Source organism: Falco peregrinus, chromosome 3 (genome assembly GCF_023634155.1).
Source record: "Falco peregrinus isolate bFalPer1 chromosome 3, bFalPer1.pri, whole genome shotgun sequence".
NCBI lineage: Eukaryota > Metazoa > Chordata > Aves > Falconiformes > Falconidae > Falco > Falco peregrinus.
Window position 1 is genome coordinate 103,910,600 of NC_073723.1, and position 20,175 is coordinate 103,930,774.

General features: G+C 41.0%; 1 protein-coding gene across 1 annotated transcript in view; it reads right to left on the minus strand.

Moving 5' to 3' along the window:
- TGFBR1 (transforming growth factor beta receptor 1) overlaps positions 1-19,575 on the minus strand; it is a 36,667-nt gene extending 17,092 nt beyond the window's left edge. Inside the window, exons 1-4 of the mRNA XM_055799394.1 lie at positions 19,423-19,575; positions 12,316-12,567; positions 11,684-11,926; positions 5,769-5,999 (exon numbers count right to left, since the gene is read on the minus strand). Coding sequence (XP_055655369.1) covers positions 5,769-5,999; positions 11,684-11,926; positions 12,316-12,567; positions 19,423-19,501 — 805 coding nt within the window. The 5' untranslated portion in view covers positions 19,502-19,575. The remainder of the gene's footprint in view (positions 1-5,768; positions 6,000-11,683; positions 11,927-12,315; positions 12,568-19,422) is intronic.
- Between the last annotated feature and the right edge of the window lie 600 nt (positions 19,576-20,175).

A 20,175-nucleotide genomic window follows, 5' to 3' on the forward strand; every position in this document is an offset into this window, starting at 1 on the left:
TACTATTAAATGTGACCTTTTCCAAAGGGAGTAGCAGTCTCTGAAAAGTCAGTGCAACAGTATTATAGCTTCACTGAACCAGCAGTACAGAACATTAGAAACAGGTATGCGTCCACAGGCATAGAAAGGGTACACTCATCACATATATATATTCAGAGAGCTCCAAAAAACTGCACAAGTTTTTTATAATAAAAATGAACTTAATCAGTTCAGAATATTCTCTTCTGAGTTTTAATCTACTACTTCACCAGTTATGGCCCTACATTGCACTATACGCACTCATTGCTTGAACCTGTATTTGATTTCTTCTCCTGTTTATTATGAATGGGATATATCAGCAGTTTTCTGAACTAGACAACAATAAGGAAATTTGTAATCTAATTTTAAGTAGTCTACTAGACCTATTGTGTTTAAACAGGTATTTTAAAGATGTCAAAGTTTCTGAAGAATTATCATTGCTTTGAATCAAGATTATAGTGTCCTTGCATAAAGTCTTTCTCCTCTTAACTCTACGCACCCACCTAAGAAGAGACTATGCTGCTTATTACAGACCCTTCTACTTCAGTTTTAACCTATTTATTACCCGTAAGTCTTAATAGTCAGTCTGTTTTCACCTTCCTTCCAAAGGAGAAAAATATAAAGCTGGGCTTGCTATCCATTTGAAAGGAGCCATGATTCTTTTCTATTGTCAATAATATTTGTGGCCCTCCAACCAGATTTTAAGAAGGGGCAGCGTTCATCCAAACTTACACAAGTAATATTAATTACAGATAAGCTAAAATGCAGCAGTAACTATAATGTCCAGCTATTAGATAGGTCTTACTACATTTTCTTTACCTTTCTGTATTTGACAAGCTATGTATTTGTTTAGCTATCTAAGCAGAACACGTTGTGATGAACTTAAGTCTGCTTATACTGTTGACAATAGTTTATTATTATCAAGTAATAAACCTGAACCTGAGTATTTTTGGCTGTACAGTAAACAGCATCTGCCATGAAGCTTTCAATCACAGGATTTGCATTATATCAGGTAAGAAAAAGTAATTACAGTCAGTAGTAATTACATACAGAGTAGCACAGCCTCCCATGACAAGGTAACCTAATTTGGTTCAGATACACACCACAATCAAGAATCTCAAGCAATTTCAGAATTTTCAAGAACATTACATAAACTTAGGTGTGTTCCTAGAAACCTATTATAAGAGATTACTTATTATTTCAGTTGTTTGCAAGAAACCTCAAAGTATTTTAGACCATCAAAATCACTTGGAAGTAAGAGGATTTTCTTTTGCAATTCTAACAATCTGAAATTCTGAATAAAGAAGCTTTCAGATTTGTTGTTAGAAGGCTGATTACAGTTTGAGAAAAACACTAGTGAAGTCCAAGCAATATCCACCTTAGACAAGCTACCTCTTGAAGAAATTTATGATTGCTTTATCAAATATGTATAATCAAGTTTCAATTGAAATTGAATTGACTGAATTCACTTCACTGAAAAATACTTTTTCCACATTGGTATGAGCAAAACAAAAATCTGGACTTTGCACATGCTTGTTTTTAAACCAAATACTACGTTTTAACGTGCGACAGGATTGCTTGGTACAACAGTTTTGAACTGCAGACTTATGTTCTAAGCTGAATTGCCTAGACATTACAGAAGCTGCCTAATTGCATATGTTCTCCAGTATCATCTAGTAAAGTGTTTCCAAGTAGAGACAGGAATAAGTTAGCCTCCTTTTTTGGCATGCAGAAAATGTAACAGAAAAAAGAAAAAAAAAAAAAAAGAGGAAAAAGAAAAGAGATCAAGAGAGCTAGAAAACTCTCAGAAATTAGATGTTCAGGGACATGGCAGGGAAGATATTTCTGTGGCTGGAAGAGGGCTGCTATTTTGTTAGTGAAACAACTATCACGCTGAGACAGTCATCAGATTAAATTGATGAAAAGCACTTTAGCCGTGTAGATTAGCAAGATCTTCCAGTCAAATTCCTTCTCAGGCTAAAGCCAGAGCTTCAAAAACAATAAATGGCTCAAATATTACTTTTCTCAAGAGGAAGGAATTCTGCTCATTTTTCCACAGCATATTGCTTAATATAATTTTGCTTAATATCATTCTTGGGGATCTACTTACCACGTAAGGTAGTCTGACTGAACAAAACTTTCACCTAGGGAAGCACAGCTTTCAATTAAAGGGAAGGAATGGAGAGGCTAAAGTATTTTAGTGCATAAAATCATCTGAAAGTACACAGGGCAACACTTCCCCTTACTTGTAACAAACTACATACAGTCGTGGTTACAGACAGCTATTCCAGGGAAACCCGCAATAGTGTAAACAGAGGCTGCTGCCACTGCTCTTCTAGTAGAAGAGTGCAGATTGTGTCCCCGATACCTAGATACTTAGTTGAAAAGTGTTAGAAAAGACACAAAACAAAAACTCCACCCAACCCCCAATCTGTTTAGGTGGTTCAAAAACAAGGCAACACATGGCCCAGAAAGTGATTTTCCTGACCTAGCCATATTTGAAAGTAGCATATACTCCTGGGTAAGTAACAAGCAACCCAGAACAAACGTGCTTGCCAGACAGAACACCACTGCAGTTAAAATCATTCACTGCTTCTCAGCCTGCAAGATGGCTTAACAGCAACACCTATTTCCCAGTAAATGTTGGGATGAGAAAGCAGACAGATTGGACCAGCTCCTGTAGCCTGAACACCATAGAGCTGTGGGGAAGTAGAGGAGAATGTACCATTAAGGCACGTGGAATAACTATAAATAGTGTAGAATGAGTGAAGACAGTAGTTCAGTCACAAGCTTTACGACTCCACCATCTGAGCTAACACCACTGACTTAAGCCGATCTGTCTGTGCTTCTAAACACTTTCTAATCCATACATGCACCATTCTACCCAAAAGCCCTCTCCCAATTTTAGAAGTATGGTGGCCAGCTAGATGTTCTCCTGCAGCCATGGAAAATGCACAGTTGCATTAAGAGGAATCTCCTAATTAATGTTTTTACTAGCAGTCTGCAGCATGACACTGGCCCACATTTCCACCACAAGCTACCTGTCAGGAAATTCAAGTCCTCATGATACATGACACTTACTCCTAAGATTTCTTCATAGATAAGCTTTCAGCCAGCACTGAATGGGGATTGCACAAGTAATTCCTTTTACTGCTGTATCTCTGTAGTAATCTTTGCAAGGTCTCAGGCACACAGTCAGATTCTTATAGTCTAATGAGTTTGTGCATTCCAGCTAGGCTGCAGTAACTCCTAAATGCATTCAACAGCCTGCTGTATAGAGAAATGGATGCAAATCCTTCACAGCTATTACTGCTGTGAACTAATACTTCATCTTGCACCTGGCATCTAATAAGCCTTTATCAGTTAGCAGCAGCATCTACAATGAAAGACCATTAAGAGGTGTTTTTAAGCCACTGACCTCTAAAGCCACCTTGTGATACACTTGCTCCTTTCAGAGTACCATGATGGCACACCTACTAAGCTGGAAAAACTACCTCCATAACAGTCCCTCTGTGTTTTCCCATTTAATGGGATACAGGTGGCCTGAAGTATTCTAAACAAGAGCTGATGCATCAGCCTCCTTCAATATTCAGGACCTGAATGCGTAACCCAGAGAGAGCATGCCATGTACGTATTTCCTCACTGACAGAATGCAGAAGGTTGTACAGAGATTTCTGCATTTGTGTAACCCAGCTTTCCACATCTGCTCAGACAGCAATAGTGTTAGAAAATAGTCAAGAGCAGCAGCATTTTCAAAACACATCTTTATCCATTTTTCATAAACCAATTGCCAACTAGTTGTCAAGAAAACAGAAAAGCCTTGCCCTAAAGCCTCAAATAAAGGCATAATCTATCAGCTATGGATTTTTTCCTTTATGTACAGCATATTAACAACAGAAACCAGAAGCAATTTTATATCAGATTATATTAAAAGGAACATAAACATGACCAAGTCAAATGGAATTTTACCCTATTGCATCTGGAACCTGAACCAACAATTAGGAAATTATTTTAGTAACCCGTTTGGTTAGGAAGCCTTCCTCATACCTCCTTTGCACAGTAGTCAAGTGTATTTTTGGGACAAACTATCAATGGGTTTGGGGCAAAATGGGAGAGTAGTATACTTAATTTGTTAATTTTGTTAAAAAGTTATAGCCAAGATATTGCAATATATCCTTTACACTTAAGTCAGACACAGTACCTAAGGCTTCTGCAGAGATGGATTTTCATTTATGTCTAATGCAACAGGTCTACTAATTTTAAATCCAGACTCCAGGTATTCCACCAGGTCCATGAGAACAAACTCAAGCTCTCACAGGTGCTATGAATATCCAATGCAACTTTAGGCATGAAAGTAAGACAGTTTCTAACAGTAAGCTGCAGGAAGAACCCTGGTATACCATAGATCTGCAAGCTCTTGGACATTGACAAGTTGCAAAAACATCTGTTAGGCGCAAGTTAGTTATAGCTAGCAAACCCTTTCCTGGATAAAGGAAGCATTCCAGAAAACCTCTTGGGTTTTGTTCCAATTCTACAGATTTATATAGATATGGATACTTGGAGTTAATCTTGTGATAATTAAAGAAAGCTCTGTTTACATGTATACTTCAACTACACTAAAACCATTTAAGAAATCTCCCAAAACCAAGAACCCTTTAAGAGTTCAGGATGTGTGTGGATTCCTGACTCCTCCCTAAGAGGACAGAATTTTCTATTAATGCTTTCTTCACAAAAAAGTCAGAAGCCATTTGTGGTAATTTCTGAATTACTAAAATCTGAAACATTTAATTTCAGATTAAAATAACTGGATGAAAAAACATAGTATTTTAGCTCCCTTTAATATAAGAAATCAAAAACCTCTGTGTTTTTGCCAGATTCTTTTGCCTTAAATTGGACTGCAGGAAAAACCCAAGAAATTTTCACCTGACAAACTGCAACAAATCAAGCTGAAAAAATTACTAGACTGTCCATCTTAATGGATACTTACAGGCTTATCATGAGAGCTTCAGCAAACATGCACAAGTTTTTTTTAAACACTAGGAACAAATCATTAACCTCCTTTTGCCAATTTATTTTCCAACTGGAGTTCTAAATGAATAACTTCTCATATCTCACTCTTAAAAATGAATCGTCTACCTCCTACTTTGTATTAGGACAACAGGATTAGACATGAACTCTTTTGGTTCCACACATCTATCTTATCAGACTATTAAGAGAGTACAGGTGTCCAGCACATGTGTGGGCTGACAGGACAAGGCATCTCCTTTTTGATACCAACCTTAGCCATTATTATAACTTATTTGTAGAAATTACACCTCATTAAATGTGTGAGATTTTTTTCTGAATTTAATCAAAGCATGCTTTCCAGAAAAAGGAGAATGCACTTTTTTCCTTCATTAAACCTATGGAACACTAGCCAAACTCTGAAACGCTCCAGTAACAAAAGTATTTTTTGCTACTCTTAATTAGATCCTGACAACTTTATCTTTCCCATCTATTTACCATCTATTCCAGGCGTCCTCAAACTTTTTAAACAGGGGGTCAGCACACGGATGAAGTGGCAGTCGTCTGTGGCTGCTTGGTTTCCCCCTGCAACCCCTGGCGGGGGGGGCGGGGGGGTTCTGTAAATACCGGGGGCCGGACTGAGGAGCCTGGGGGGCTGTATCCAGCCCGCAGGCTGTAGTTTGAGGACCCCTGATCTATTCTGTTTGTGTACACAATTAGTAAAATGCATTCATAGTATCACTAACCTTTGTTGTCTGCAGCTATAAATCCAAGAATGTTTTCATGCCGTAGCATAACTGTTTGATAGATTTCTGCTTCACGAAACCACGAGCGTTCCTCTCTTGACGAGAAGATCTTCACAGCGACTTCTTCTCCTCTCCACTTCCCTCGCCAGACTTCTCCAAAGCGACCCTTACCAATGCTTTCTTGCAGTACTATAGTTCTTGCAATTGTTCTTTGCACAAGCAAAGGTAAACCTAAAAAGCAGATTTAACATTCACCTTAAACATCACTCACAAAATAAGCACTTATTGTAAGTTCTAAATAAAAGATGTATATTCCATTAAGATACTCCTCTTAGAATGCACTCAATAATAAACTCTTAAAATTTTAACAGCTTGTTGTGAACTGCTAACAAGCACGTAGGCAAGATATTGCCTTCAACCTTAAAGGCCAGCAAAACAAGTACTCAGTTATTACACTACAAACCACCTCTACAGTTGTTAGAAAGGCACAAACTTCCTCCTTTCAGTTCAGAATCTTGACAGTTGTTGATCCACAAAGTTGTTATTTTAATGAAAAAGAAACCATGAAGCAATCAGGACCAAAATTGAGGTGGATTTTTTTGTTTGTTGGTGGTTTGTTACAGGAGAGTGTTGTGTGGGGGTTTTTTTGGTTTTTGGGGTGGGTGTTTTTTTTCAGAAAAGGATCTGCCCATAACTCTCCCAGTAAAGCAGTTCAAAGGCACTTTTGATACCGATTCATTTACTTATCACCACGTATGACCTGACCCATTTTTAAGTTAAACTACGCTTATCAGCTACACTGACTTCCAAAAGTTCACACTCCTGCCCAAGTACGCTTTACAAGGTAATTATTACTCCATAACCTAAGTTCCAATAGCTGACAGAACATCACTTTATTTCCTTACGCTATAGAAAATAAATCTCGACTAATAGCTCCGATAACTAGTTCCTGTCCATCTCTAGACATTCATTGCTAATAGTGGCCCTAGAAGGATATCCAATTTGGTCAGTAGCATTGCCATGCTTGTGGTGTGTCAGTCTGAGGAGTGCAAATTAAAACACTGTAGCATTTAAAGGAGTTACTCAAGACTTCTACACCTACACAAATTTTCTGCATGATTTCTGCTGACAACATACCTACATGTAGAAAGGAAGGGTAAAAAATGGACACCATACCAGTGATTTAATAGTTTTCAGATGCTACAGTAATTCCTACTGAGAAAGTTGAAAGTTTTTGCTGTAATAGCTGTCCTCAGGTCAGCTGTGCTGTGAGCCCAAACTGTAAAGGCTCATCTTCGAAGCCTGACGCATTCTTTACAGACTTTTGAAATGCAGAAGAGGCCAGACTAGAACAACCAGAGGACCAAACTCAGCCCTGAAAATGTAAGATTTGACTTTCTTGGCCAGAGAAAGCTTCCTCTAACACTTATATACTACTGCAAAATCCACTAGCAAATGTTAAATACAAGCTGATTTTGTATACTTGAAGCAGGTGATATGCCTGATATTTTCTTCTTCCCACAGCTGTTTCAGGAAACTGTTTGTACATTTTCAGATGCACTCCTCACCTTGCTGTACGACTTATATAGACACCCCTTGTTGTTTAAGAAAACACAGATGATGTCCAAGGATATCAGCTAACCTCTAAACAAATACTAAGCTCTGATTTTCCAGTCATGGAGCACTTCAATTTCACATTACAACCCCCCAATCATCACATTAACATCACAGCACAATAAAACCCCTGCTACCTGATCTAGTCACCTTGCTCCCATACTTATTTCTGCAAGTCACAAGATTCAACTTGCTTCCGTTTCTTGCAACTGTGCTTTCTCTTACTACTGCTGCTAAACAAAACCAGAAGATTGGAATCCACGTTTATCCTGCATCCACAAGAATTCCTTACAGACTTTCTGTTGCAATGGAGCAGTCTCCTCTTTTTGCTATAAAGGAAACAGTTCTTTATTGCCAGGAACTTGAGCAACTGTTTCACTGTAAACCAGACTGCCTGAGCAGAAACTCACTGGAGACAGCTACTGTATCAGCCTTTGACATACATGTTGGACACAACTGTACTTCAAGATCTTTGAGTACAGCTTCTTCTAACTGTGCATGAAGATAGATGACAGTCAGTTTGTTAGTCAGGAGGATGAGAAAATTCAAGCCCATGTCGGGTTCAACAGCAGTTCATAACATTTGGCATCTTGTATTCAGCCATGGTCATCCAATTTATACTTGAGGCCTTCACCATCACCTTCGTACATCACAACAAAGTATCCTCAAGCCTTCTAAGAATTTAACAAAAGAGTTCTTTTTCTTACCTTAACTGTACCCAATTAGTTTGGGCCAATGACCATCCAATGCATAAGAAGTTTGTACCCAATTTGGATAACTGGGAAATTAAGTTCTAAAGCACTAAAGGCAGCCAACAAGAGCAGCTGCCAGAACACTGTTCTTGTTCTTAAGTCTCTGCCCAGAAGACTTCCTTTGAGGATTAATAAAAAAGGCCAACCCCACAAAACTAAAAATCTCACTCCCTTCGATATTCTATGAACCACAGATAAGCAGCCTCGTGTTCACTTCAACTGACTCAACTTCACATTGATTTTTGTGACCCACTGGATTTCTAAACACTCACCTTCCAGCTTGAAGTCACTTACCGATAATAACCAAAGCCTGTCCCCTTGTTTTAGGTAATTCTTCCTACTTCCTTGCAACTAAATGTCCTTCATGGGTTGGAGAGTAAAAGTAACAGCTGGGCAACAGAATCTATCTATACAACTTGCAGTTGACATTTGAGAGTTTGCATCACGATCTGAAAATCATTCTCAGCTCCAAGTGACTTGGACATCCTTCTCTTAGAAGCTGAAGCAGAAGGATCTATTTTAGATGTTTAATCAATTTCTTTCATCAAGCCTGCAGTTCCAGGTCTTGTTAGTCATGGAACAAGATGGCAATACTAACAGAAGACTGAATAATTAATAGCAGCTTACTCTTCACCATCGCAGAAAGTGAATCCTACTTCCTTTTTGATCTGATTAGGAAGCTCATTTTTTAGAGTTTTGGTAAGTTCTCAGTTTTATATGCTTCTCTTCAGAGAATGCTGCAATACAAAACTGGTAGAATCCTTTTTATTTGACTACAAGCTTTTTTGGTCCGTCAGCATGAATTTAAGAGCAGAGCATTTACAAACGAAATGCTTCCTTAACTGTGCTTCTCACCCCAACTGCATACTTCTCAGTTTCTAACAGGATTAAGCACTACTTTAACTAGCAGCTCTGATGTTTCTCCTTTCAGTAGTGACCCTGTTTCCCACCCCCAGGTTATTCCATAAACGTACAGTCTTCTCAATTTTAAATGTGCTGCACCAAAGTCTGGATTAAAATGCACATTTAAATGACATTCAATTGCTGCAGGCACATTTCAGGACAAGAAAATTATCAGTTCAAGTGCTAGGGCACCATGAATTTATGTAGTCATTGACTAGTTTTGAGACAAGAGTGAAACAAGTCACTGCAAATATTTTCTGTACTGTTGGTAGTGTATAAGTACTTGAAGCACCTCCTATCCCACTACCATAATAAAACAGAAGCACAGAACACTACAGGCAGCTAATACTTCTCTCAAAGAGCTGAACAACATGGAACTCACTGCAGCTGAAGTTAAAAGATCACTTTAAAGGAATCATCCAGTCTTGTTTTACAGGGAACAAGACTTTGTCATTTAAGCAAAAAAACAAGTTAATGGAAAGCTTTCCTTAGGGGTATGGAAAATTCATCTGTATTTGTTGCTCTTCCTGATGCAGCCATCAGCAGTCAATACTCAAATACTATAGTAGGTCAGGCACTCTGGGAGCATATAGACCAGCTTGAGTGTCCTGAAGGTCTGAAAACTAAGTAATTCCCCAGCACACCGCTTTTACTTAAAGTGTAATTTCCAAATAGGCAAGGGAAGAGTCAGTAGTTTCTAACCATCTGCTTTGGAAGAAGGATTCTAAGTTTCTTCTAACCAGGATTCCCTGCTTTTCAAGAGCTTATTTTGAAGGAGTACTTCCAGAGTTTTCTAACATGAAGGACGGCTCAGAAGGACCACCAGGAATGCCAGAGGATAATGAAGAACCAACTGACAATGAAGTCTCAATTAACATTATCATAGGTCTGACTTCTCTGCAGCAGCATGGGAAAGCAGCCATGCAGAAAGTATTATAAGCGCTCTGATTATCCACAGAAGTCAGAAGGGAACCATCAACCAGACAGTAGTTTTTTTGGTGGGTTTTGGTTTTGCTTTCTTAAAGTATGACTAAACACAGTTTCAAGGGAAACCTTTAAAGGCTTTCTTTTCTGGGTTTACTGAAGTGACAGCAGCTATTACATTACAGATGACTAGTTACACATAGAACATACAGCTGCTCTTTTAAGGGTTAACTTTTTTAAAATTAGAATTTCTTTTCAGTAGCTTCCTACATTCCAAGAAATGTAAACCTTTCACATAGGTTTACCAAGTCTCTTACTTCTGTACACCCCCCCTAGAAAGGACATAATTGGAAAAGTAAGTTCAGCATCAGCATTTATCAAGTTCTAGCCTAATATACTGGAAATTAAATTAACCACTTCCACTATTTTAGTTATTGCTGTTAGTAAATGAGAAAGCCGAGATAAACAAACTACCACAGCTCCAGTTCTAACCACAGAGTAACTTAGCCCACCATGATCAAAACTTACTTGGATACGCAAAAAACTCTCTCAAGTGAAATTTAACTGCCTACACTCAATGCAGCCTCACCTTCTTCAGTGAGGGTATGACTGAAGATGACTTATTTTGACCTGTATTCTAAACAGGTTCAGCAAGCTACATCGATTTTACCTGACAGAGCAATGGACTCTTAACGAGTTTTAACAGTTAAAGCCCTTGGGAAAGAAGCACAACTTAGATTCTTGGGTTTTGTTGTTTTACATTTTTTCAATTCTAGAAAATCAAAAGAGAATTCAGCAACTGACAATTAAACACCAGTGTTTCTTTGCAGAAAATACTCTGAAAGGGCATGGATGTTTCACCACGTATATTTGCAAGTAGTAGGAATAATTTTCAGTATTAAGTTTTTTAGCCTTCTTACATAGTAAAAAGCTGATAAGATACTGCATAACACAATCTGATGTCTCGCTCCTTAACATAGAGCGGAGATGAATTTATACACCGATGTACCTGACATCAACCCCATCAACTCTATTAAACCATATTTATGCAACACAGACCACCACAATCCTGTAAGCACTATGTCAGGATTACAATAGCAGAGACTATGCAATGAGAGACTACGGCCTCATCTTCCCAGAGCAACACCTGTTAAAGTCAGAGTTAAAACAAGAATTCACAAAATCAAGGGACAGAAATTCTTCAGACATGTTCTGCATACTCCACCCATTCTATACACACAGAAATAGCTGTTTGCAACAGAAAAAAACATTTTCTGTAATGAGAGAACTGGCTAGAACATTAACTCAGAATTCAGAATATTCTTCATATACAAACAGCTACAGATATAAATGAATTTTCAGTTTAAAGCTAAAGAAAAATGTTTCACTAGTTCTCAACCACAGAAGATGGTAATTTAGATATGCTGCGCAGGACAAAAAGGTAAGATGACTGAGCCTTACTAATAGAGAAAACAAAACATTTACTACAGCTGACTGATATTCCCTGCATATCAAACCATACTCTCAGAATTATGAGAAACAGGAGCAGCAACTCAATGTTTCTTTTATTTCACTTATTTACATATATTGGATGTTCACTGATATAGAATGAATCTACATGGAAGTAGCTTTTAAGCTTAAGTAGATTTGACGATATAAAAAAAAAAAAGCCTTACAAGGCTCCTAAACACAGAGTAATTACTACTAGAAGCACGACATTACCTGACCCAGAGCCTGAAGTTGTCATATCATAAATTAAATCCTTCAAAGTAGTTCCTTCTGATATAAAGGGGCGATCCAGTGAGGGATCTTCTTCACTTGGCACACGATGATGGATTACAGTACGATTATGACAAAGATATAGAATCAACATTAGTGAAATGCAGACAAAGCAGACAGGTCCAGCAATGACAGCAGCCAGTTCCACAGGTCCTAGATTAGAAGCTGGTTTTCCTGGAGTAGGGCCTGACAGTAAAAATAGAAGAAAAGGGTAAAACTTTATTTCTTTTTATGCAACTAAGCTTATTATATTTCACAGTGATCTTCGAGTTATTTCAATGTATTTGTTAAACCTTCTGCCCAGTAACTTTTTCAACAATTTAAATATTACAAAGGACAAAAGCAACTATGTGCATACTCAGTTTCCATTTAACATGTACATAAGTCTCAAAACCGGCCCTAACATACCTATCCAGAAGATTAAATTTCTTTTTCCAAATGTTTTGAAATTTTATTTCCAGAATCTAAGGTGTACTTTAGGTCTTCAAATTCACTTACGATTTCAAAACTGAAACTTGCATTCTTACAGACTTTTCTGTTTAAAAATTATATAAAAATATGCCAAACCCCCTTACCTGGTGTTGGAACTGGAAGTTCGATTTTATTGCAGTGGTCTCTGTCACAGCAATGAGCCGAAGTAGCAACTCCTTCTCTGGAGGAGGGGGCACAAACAAATGGCCTGTCTCGGGGAATCAGGTCGATTTCTGCTATACACATACTGTTGCGTATTACTTTGTCTGCAGTTCGTGTTACTGAGGCAAAACATAGCCCATCTGTCACACAGGTAAAGTTGTCTTTTGTACATAGATGGCAGTAACACTGTAATGCTGTGTCAAGAAAAACCATTACTGTTAGTATTGGTACACGTTCTGAGTTGAGAAGACTTGAATGACTAAAATAAAAGTTCAAAACACTAGGAGGCCTATAATCTGTCTGGTTACATAAACACAGAACTGTCACATTAAAGAACATTACAAGGCTTTTTAGTTAGAAAAAAAAGGCATGAGCAGATGAAAGAGTCAAATTTAAAGCCGGTCTTCTCTCCTTATACAATCATATATTAGGAGAAAGGCTGCAATCCTACATACTCCTCTAGGTAAAGACATTCCATGACAGTTCCTAATACTAAAGATCCAGACTTCGTAACACTGTATCCTCTATAGCATACAATTCTGCTATTTTCAAAGTGAATACAAATAATGTCAATTTTTTCACAATAACAACGGGTATAGCTTTAGTAAGTAACAAATAGGAGGCTGCTGGCTACCCAAGATTAATGCTTTACATATTAATGATGGCTTCAATTTTGAAGTGAGGAAAGGGCATATTAAAGCTTAATCCACATTAAGAAACAAATCCTGAGCAGCCTCAGAACATAAGCTTTCACACCAGCAGAATATGGTTGACTTGTTTATGAAGCCACAGGAAAACACTGCCTTACATTACTCACGTTGCTGGTTTACTAAAGCTTTCAATTGCACTAGTAAAGGAGGGGGCATAGGGAGGGAAGCAGGAATGACAGACTAACCATGTCTAAGATGATCAGGTTTAATTTTTAACATTGCAAGAGTTCTTGGAGAAGACACACTGCTACTATAAATTTCTTTCTCCATTCTTTTCTGCATTTACAGGAGCAAAGCCAGACAGAAAACAGTGCAGCAGCAACAATAAAGATCAATATGCTCCAACTCCACTTTTCACATCAAGAGCAAAAGCTAGCATAATCTTTTTGTATGCATGTTGACAAGTTCTAAAATATGTAAATTTAGACAAATTTTGAAGTTTTAAACATTCATGCACAAAACACAAAAATTAACTGAGCCATAAACAAAATACAAAATTCTTACACCAAAGGCATGAGGATTAATAGGTGGCGAAGCAAAAGATGCCCCAAAATCTGAAATTAGATGTTTCACTTTAAATTTAAGAGTTTAAGATAGCCACCTGAATTGCCTCAGATTTCCACCCCTCTCTATCACTGGATATCATGGATTTAACAGCAATCTGATCTCAAATATGTATTCCATCTCAAAGTCTTGACTCCAAGCTGTACTCCTATGTCTGAAAACACCTTTCCTCCAAGATTTTGAATCAAAACAAATTACTGCCAATCACAGCCTACTGTTACAGAAAAGATATAACAAATTTCTTAGGACCTGCTACAGAAAGATAACCCATGTTTCAGAGAGTCACCAGCCCACAGACCAGTCAGAGAAAGGCAGAAAGAAACACAAATGGGATTGCAAAGTTATTTAGTATGAAGATCATTGAAAAAAAGTAATTAGAAGGGATACAAAATGAGAACTGGCACACAGTAGGGTAAAGCTTCTTTCTAAGCACCCCTTTTTGAAGATGCAATTTCCCACACACTCCCCATCAAAGAAGTAAAGAAAGTCTTATTATTCAGGGTTTAACTATGAGCACAATTTAACAGTTATTTTCCTGGTGGTGTGCCTTTGGCAATTCACACTTAAACTATTTTTTAACCCATTAAAAATCTCCTAAAAATATTAACACATTGTTATTTCTTTCAACTTGAAGCAAACAAGATAAAGGCCTGCTTGTTAATCTGTTGGGTTTTTTTCTAGTTAAGGAATACTCTTGGCTCATCATAACTGCATATGCACCCGAATGCCTAGAGTAAGCAACAGATATTCAGTAAGATGTATTTACATCGAGTCACTGCACAGAGGCCAAGTTACTTAAAATAATGTGAGGTTTGGTTTGACATTGTTACACTTATCCACGTTCCTCATCTTGTGAGGTTGTAGAGACACACTGATACCACTAGGACTCAAGTATTTGGTCTCTTATATTCCTCATTCATTTTGTTCCCACTTCTTTTGCTATAGAATTGCCAAGGAATGCAATTTGATACATTTTATACTTCTGTTCCCACCTGATGCCACTATCTTCTAGGCTCTTGCCCAGGCACAGTACATGACACGCAGCTCAGCTTCCTTCGGAGGCGGCTCCCCCCTCCCTTGAAAGCACAGAACAACGCCTGACCGGCCGCGCCGCCACCGCCCCAGGAACACAGCGCTTTGCTGCCCTCTAGTGAGGGCTCTCAAAAAAAGAAAAAACACAGAAGTGCTTCAGGCTCCTCCCTACTCTCACCACCTACAGTTCTTCAGACCTTCCAGCTCCAGTGCCTAACAGTAGAACTTCTGTATTTTACTAACGGGAAAACTAATTCAGCATCTTCAGCAAACTATACCAGCAGGAAAGGAAATGGAATAGAAATAACCTCGCTCACGTCTCACTCTCCAGTCACCTATATGTAAAAGATGAAAGACTATGACTCTATGAACATGCTGTAGATTAAACATCAGATGTCAATGACCAATTGTAGTTAAATCACTTCATTCCTATAAGGAAGTGTTTTCACTAACAACTGATCTTAGAAAAGTTATGACTGTTGTCCTCTTGGAGATACAAACTTTCGCTTTCTCTCCAGGTAGTCTATTTTCTTCTCAGAGCAGCATTACAGTAATTTTGGAACAGGACAGAAACCAGTCAGGTCTTCAAGTTCCCTTGAATGAACACACACACATTTCTGAAATGGGTTGATAACAACACGCAACTGGAGAATGACAACTGTGATTTAAGCTAGCCTTCCACAGCCAGTTGTATCCTTCAGGTGTGATGTACTTCAATACCTTTGAAAAGCACCCTTTACAACTACTAGCACAAAAAGTTCCTTCAAAACTACTAAACTCAAAAAGGAGGAAAGTCTTAGTCCATGTTTTCCATGGCACAAAACTTTTTTCTAATAAGAAAAATTATTAAAATAGTATTTGGATGGAACCACTAGCATGAAGCTCCACTACCCACTAATGAAAACTCATGTCTAAGTGATAAGAGGCTTGAGAAATGAAAGTACAGACAGCTAAATGAATGCACTGGAGGTTATATAGACAACTGCTGACAAAGCCAAAAACAAATTAAATTGGGTCCCCACAGTAGTTTAGTGCCCTCTCTACTGCATTTCCTCACTGTGCCATGACCATTCTACGTAATCATTCCTGCTTTATGTGAGTGACTACTGTAACAGAAAACAATGAGATGATGCAGGGAAGGCATGTGCATGCGTGCATTATGACACACACCATGTCACAGAAGTCATCAACAGCATGCTACTTTTACCCCAATCTGATTCTGTATTAGATTAACCTCTTGTGTTGAATACAATTACTTGTGTAATTTCTCAGGCTCAGACTCTGTTTGACAGTTTTGTCTTCCCTTTAAAAAGCCTCTCTTCCACAGGTGTTGCAGCCTGGAAAGCCCACAGTGAGGGTAGAGCAAGCTGGCAGCAAATGAGACACTGAAACTACACAGCCTGACAAAACTTAATAAACTGGTTCCCAGGAGTTCAGATATTAATACCATATATAAAACAAATAGAAAATTAAGAATAGCCTATCGACTTAACTTCTAGAAGTCTGTACCATTAGGTACCTATTGAAACAGTCTTTTTTGTCTCGTCTTTCTGAAGAAAATTGTACAAAGACTTTATTTTTAGAATCGCACAGAACTATGAATTACTGTATAGTACTTGCTAACATCCTGCAGAACTACTGCAACCAGACAGTTTAGCATAAAGCACCAGCTTCAGCCAAAGAATTTTTGGTTGGAAGTCGTATGTTGAAATACTGTCTTTCAAAGGATGCTAACAAAGGGTATTACAGCAGTTAAAACTTACTAGGTACTCTAAACCTCCAAACCCACAACTCATTTGAGTAATGAACAATTGTCTTTGTTAAAAAAAAAAAAAAAACAAAAAAACCACAAACAAAAAAACAAGTAGTCTCAGGCCTCCAAGAGCAGCATTATGCTGAAGAAGAAACTCCAGATCCTTCTCTTGTGACAATGTAACTCTTCTGTGGAAAATTCAACTTTTGAAAGAAGTAGAACTTCAACAGAACAATCAGGACTGTTGGTTCTACAAGATTTAGAGTTTCAAGGGATAAAGGAGCATGGCTATAATGTGCAAAAGACAGTAACAGATTTTAGGGAGATGAGTAAGAAGGCTGTAGTGGTTACTGGTAATTTTTTCCCTAACCAATAAAACTTGTCAGTAGCAAAAGCAGCGTAATACATAACAATGTTGTCAGATTCCTAGTCTCTTACTCAGACAATCCCCTCAACAATATACCTGACTCATCTCTGAATTCTTGTGGCTCAAGATGCAAAAATGTTTAGGTCTTACAACACCTGGGACATGGGTACTCCCCCCCCCCCCCCTTAACCATGATACTTCATGACCATCACTCACTCATTCCTTTCACAAAGGCACTAATTAAGTTCACTGTTGTAAAGTAGCAGCACTGGATATCAAGTTTTCAGGACAACTATCACATGCATTTCATCCATCTCTTTAAGGAAAGCTTCCATTGAAAACAGCAGGTTTTGGCAACCGAAGTGATGCACCCAAGAAAACTGATAAATGCTTTATTACGGCACTATCCTCAGCTTGCAAGTACTGATAAAGCCTCGTGGAAAAATCCCAGCTACAAAAAAGCATTATTATATTCTCCACAGTGCAGGTGCCATTTAGCATCATCAGGGTTTTTTTGCATGTCATCCATAAAGCTACTCACAGATATATTCATGCCTCTTCCAGCAAGATACCAGAAACAATTTTTTAATGTATCTTTCACGGAAGAGTATGCTTTAGAAAGACAAAAGAAAGTAAAAATTAAAAGCCTAGACTGTAATTTTACTAACGCTATGAAAACAGAAAGAATAAAGATCTCCATTTGTACTTCTAAATTCATTTCAGCATACAAATCAGATTTCCATCTTTATTTGCGATTAGCAGCAATTGTGCTAACGCCCAGAATTCTGGAAAGACCGAAGACTATAGGAAGGAAAAAAAAAAGTTCAAGTTCAGACTTTGACTTTACAAATTTGGGCTGTTCTACTGTTCAACTAGCTGCTGTGATACATTACATGCCTAATCACTATACAAACCATATCACTAGACAATTAATTCATGCAGTAACACTATTATATTGCAGAACAGCAGCATCAGAATTTTGTCAAACCATGATAAGAATACTAAGTAACAGGAGTGATATCATACCTTGTACTTTGTCCAAACTCAGACCACAACATTCAGATAAACTAACCCCCTTTACCAGCACCAAGGCCTGTCTACAAGTGAAGCATCAGGAACCCTGAATGCCCCCTATTCCAATAAAAAACACCAAAATGGTAGCATACCACCACTTCCATCCTTAAGCTTCTGTACAGAAATCTATTGCCTTGTTTTCACATAAAGCTTTTAGACCTTAATTTCATGACTGAGATTAAGTGAAAACTGTTGATTGATCACAGGCAGGCATTAAAAAGGAAAAGTTCAAAACTCAAATCAAGGTAAAATTTTATTCAACACCTAAATAGGATGTGTCACATCCAAAAGCTTTGAATTATTAAAGCCTGCTGTACCTTCTCAAGAACACAAGAACCACAATGGGTAACTTAAGCTTATTTCACTGTTGCCACATCAAAGATTCTCCATGTTCTTCAACAATAAAACAAGCAATTAACACAGCACTTTGGTATAGCAAGTCGCATTTTCTTTTAAGCCATGTTTTCTTTAGAGCACGAGTACCATCTCAGACTGAATTATGAACAGCATGGTAGAAATCCAGATTGAGGGATATCTTACATCTGTAACTGAAGATGAAAACCCTGGTGCGTCTCTACTTCCTTTTTAAAACCCAAAGCAATATACAATCCACCTACAGAATTTAGGAAGCCGGCCAATTATAAAATGCAAATTTTGTGTGTCTGTCATCACGATCTAACTTACTACAGATAAAACTGAAACCTAAATCCATTAGGAGTAGGGTGTCTGTAACACCTGTATACCTCATTAGGACATACAGCCCAAACCACAAACTAAAGAACGAAACGGGCTTCTTTTTAATGGGAAAATACCCATTCCTTGCTTTCGGGAATTAAGAACCCCAGTTTCACGCATTAGCTCCGCTACAGCACAGCTCCGACACCTCTCTCCCACGGGACAGCACGGGCACGGCCGGCTGGCGGACGAAAGCCGCTCTGTGGTGCGGTACCCACCAAAGCTCCTACTCCTGCTCGGTCCGGTGCGCAGCGCACAGCTCTGCTGCCGGCAGCCGCAACCCCCCGGCCTCAGCCCTCAGGGCCGCCGTCGCGGCACCGAGGCGCCCGCCGCCCTCGGAACTCGCCGCCCGGCCCGGCCCCCGCCGCTCGGCGCGTCCGCGCTGCCCGCCGCGCCGGGGGCAGGCCGCGGGGCACGGCGGCGCGGGGCTGGCGCGACGGGGCCGGCAGACACACCCCAGGCTGCCCCGCCGCCTCCGCGGGCACCCGCGCAGGAAAGGCAGGGCCGCAGCCGGCGGGCCCTGGGAGCCCCCGCCGCTCTGAGGGGGCGAGGCCGGGGGGGGGGGCGGCCCCGCCCCCGCCCCCGCCGCTGCCCTCGGCCAACAAAGGGACGAGCGGCCCCGAGCGCCGCCGGGCCCGGCCGGCGGGGGGGTGTGGGGAGGAAGGCGACTCCGCCCCAGCCGGCCCCTCCGCCATGTTGTTGAAAGGAACCGACGGGGACCCGCGGACCCCCGCCGCCCCGCTCCCCCCGCCCCAGGCGCCACCTCACCCGCTCCCCTCCCCTCGCTCCTTCCCCCGGACACGCGTGCACTCACCGGCCGCTCCGGGGCAGAGCAGCGCGGCCGCCGCCAGGCACAGCAGGGCCCAGGGCCGCCGAGCGGCCGCCGCCGCCATGGTCCGCTGCCGGAACGGCGGAGCCCGGCCGCGCGCGCGCCAGCCCCCCGCCCCGCGCCCCCCCCCCCCCCCCCCCGCCCCGCCCGAGGGAGAAACGGAGCAGCGCGCGCTGCCTGCGCCCCCAGCCCGCTCCTGCCGCTAATGTAACTGACGCGGCGGCGGCGCCGCCCGATTGGTCACCCGCCCCCGGCGGCTGCCGGGAGCCCCAACAACAACAGGCGGCCGGCGGGCCGCGGGGCGGGGCCGCGCCGTGATTGGCGGCGGGCCCGGCCGTGGGGGGGCGCCGGGGGGGTCCCGGCGGGAGAGCGGCCGGCCCCGCGACCCGCCGAGGAGCTCGGGCGGCGGGGGGCGCTGGTCCCGCGCGCGCAGCCCGTCTCCCGCACAGGGACGGGACTGTGTCCAGCGCGTCCAGGCGGTGGGGAGCACCCGAGCGCGGGCCGTGCGGCGAGGCACTGCAGCAGCTCTGGCCGGCAGCGGGGAGGACCGTTCCGGCCCGCGCTTCCCGCCTTCTGGGCCCGCCGGCTGGGAGGTGCGGGGCTGCCGTGGCAACTCGCCGGAGGGGGTGCGGGCGGAGGTGGGCAGCTCTCAGGCTGTTTCTGCAGAGGAGGAAAAGCCACGGCAGCCGCGGAGTTACTCCTCCAGGGACTGTGCAGACAGGAGACGGACTAGCTGAA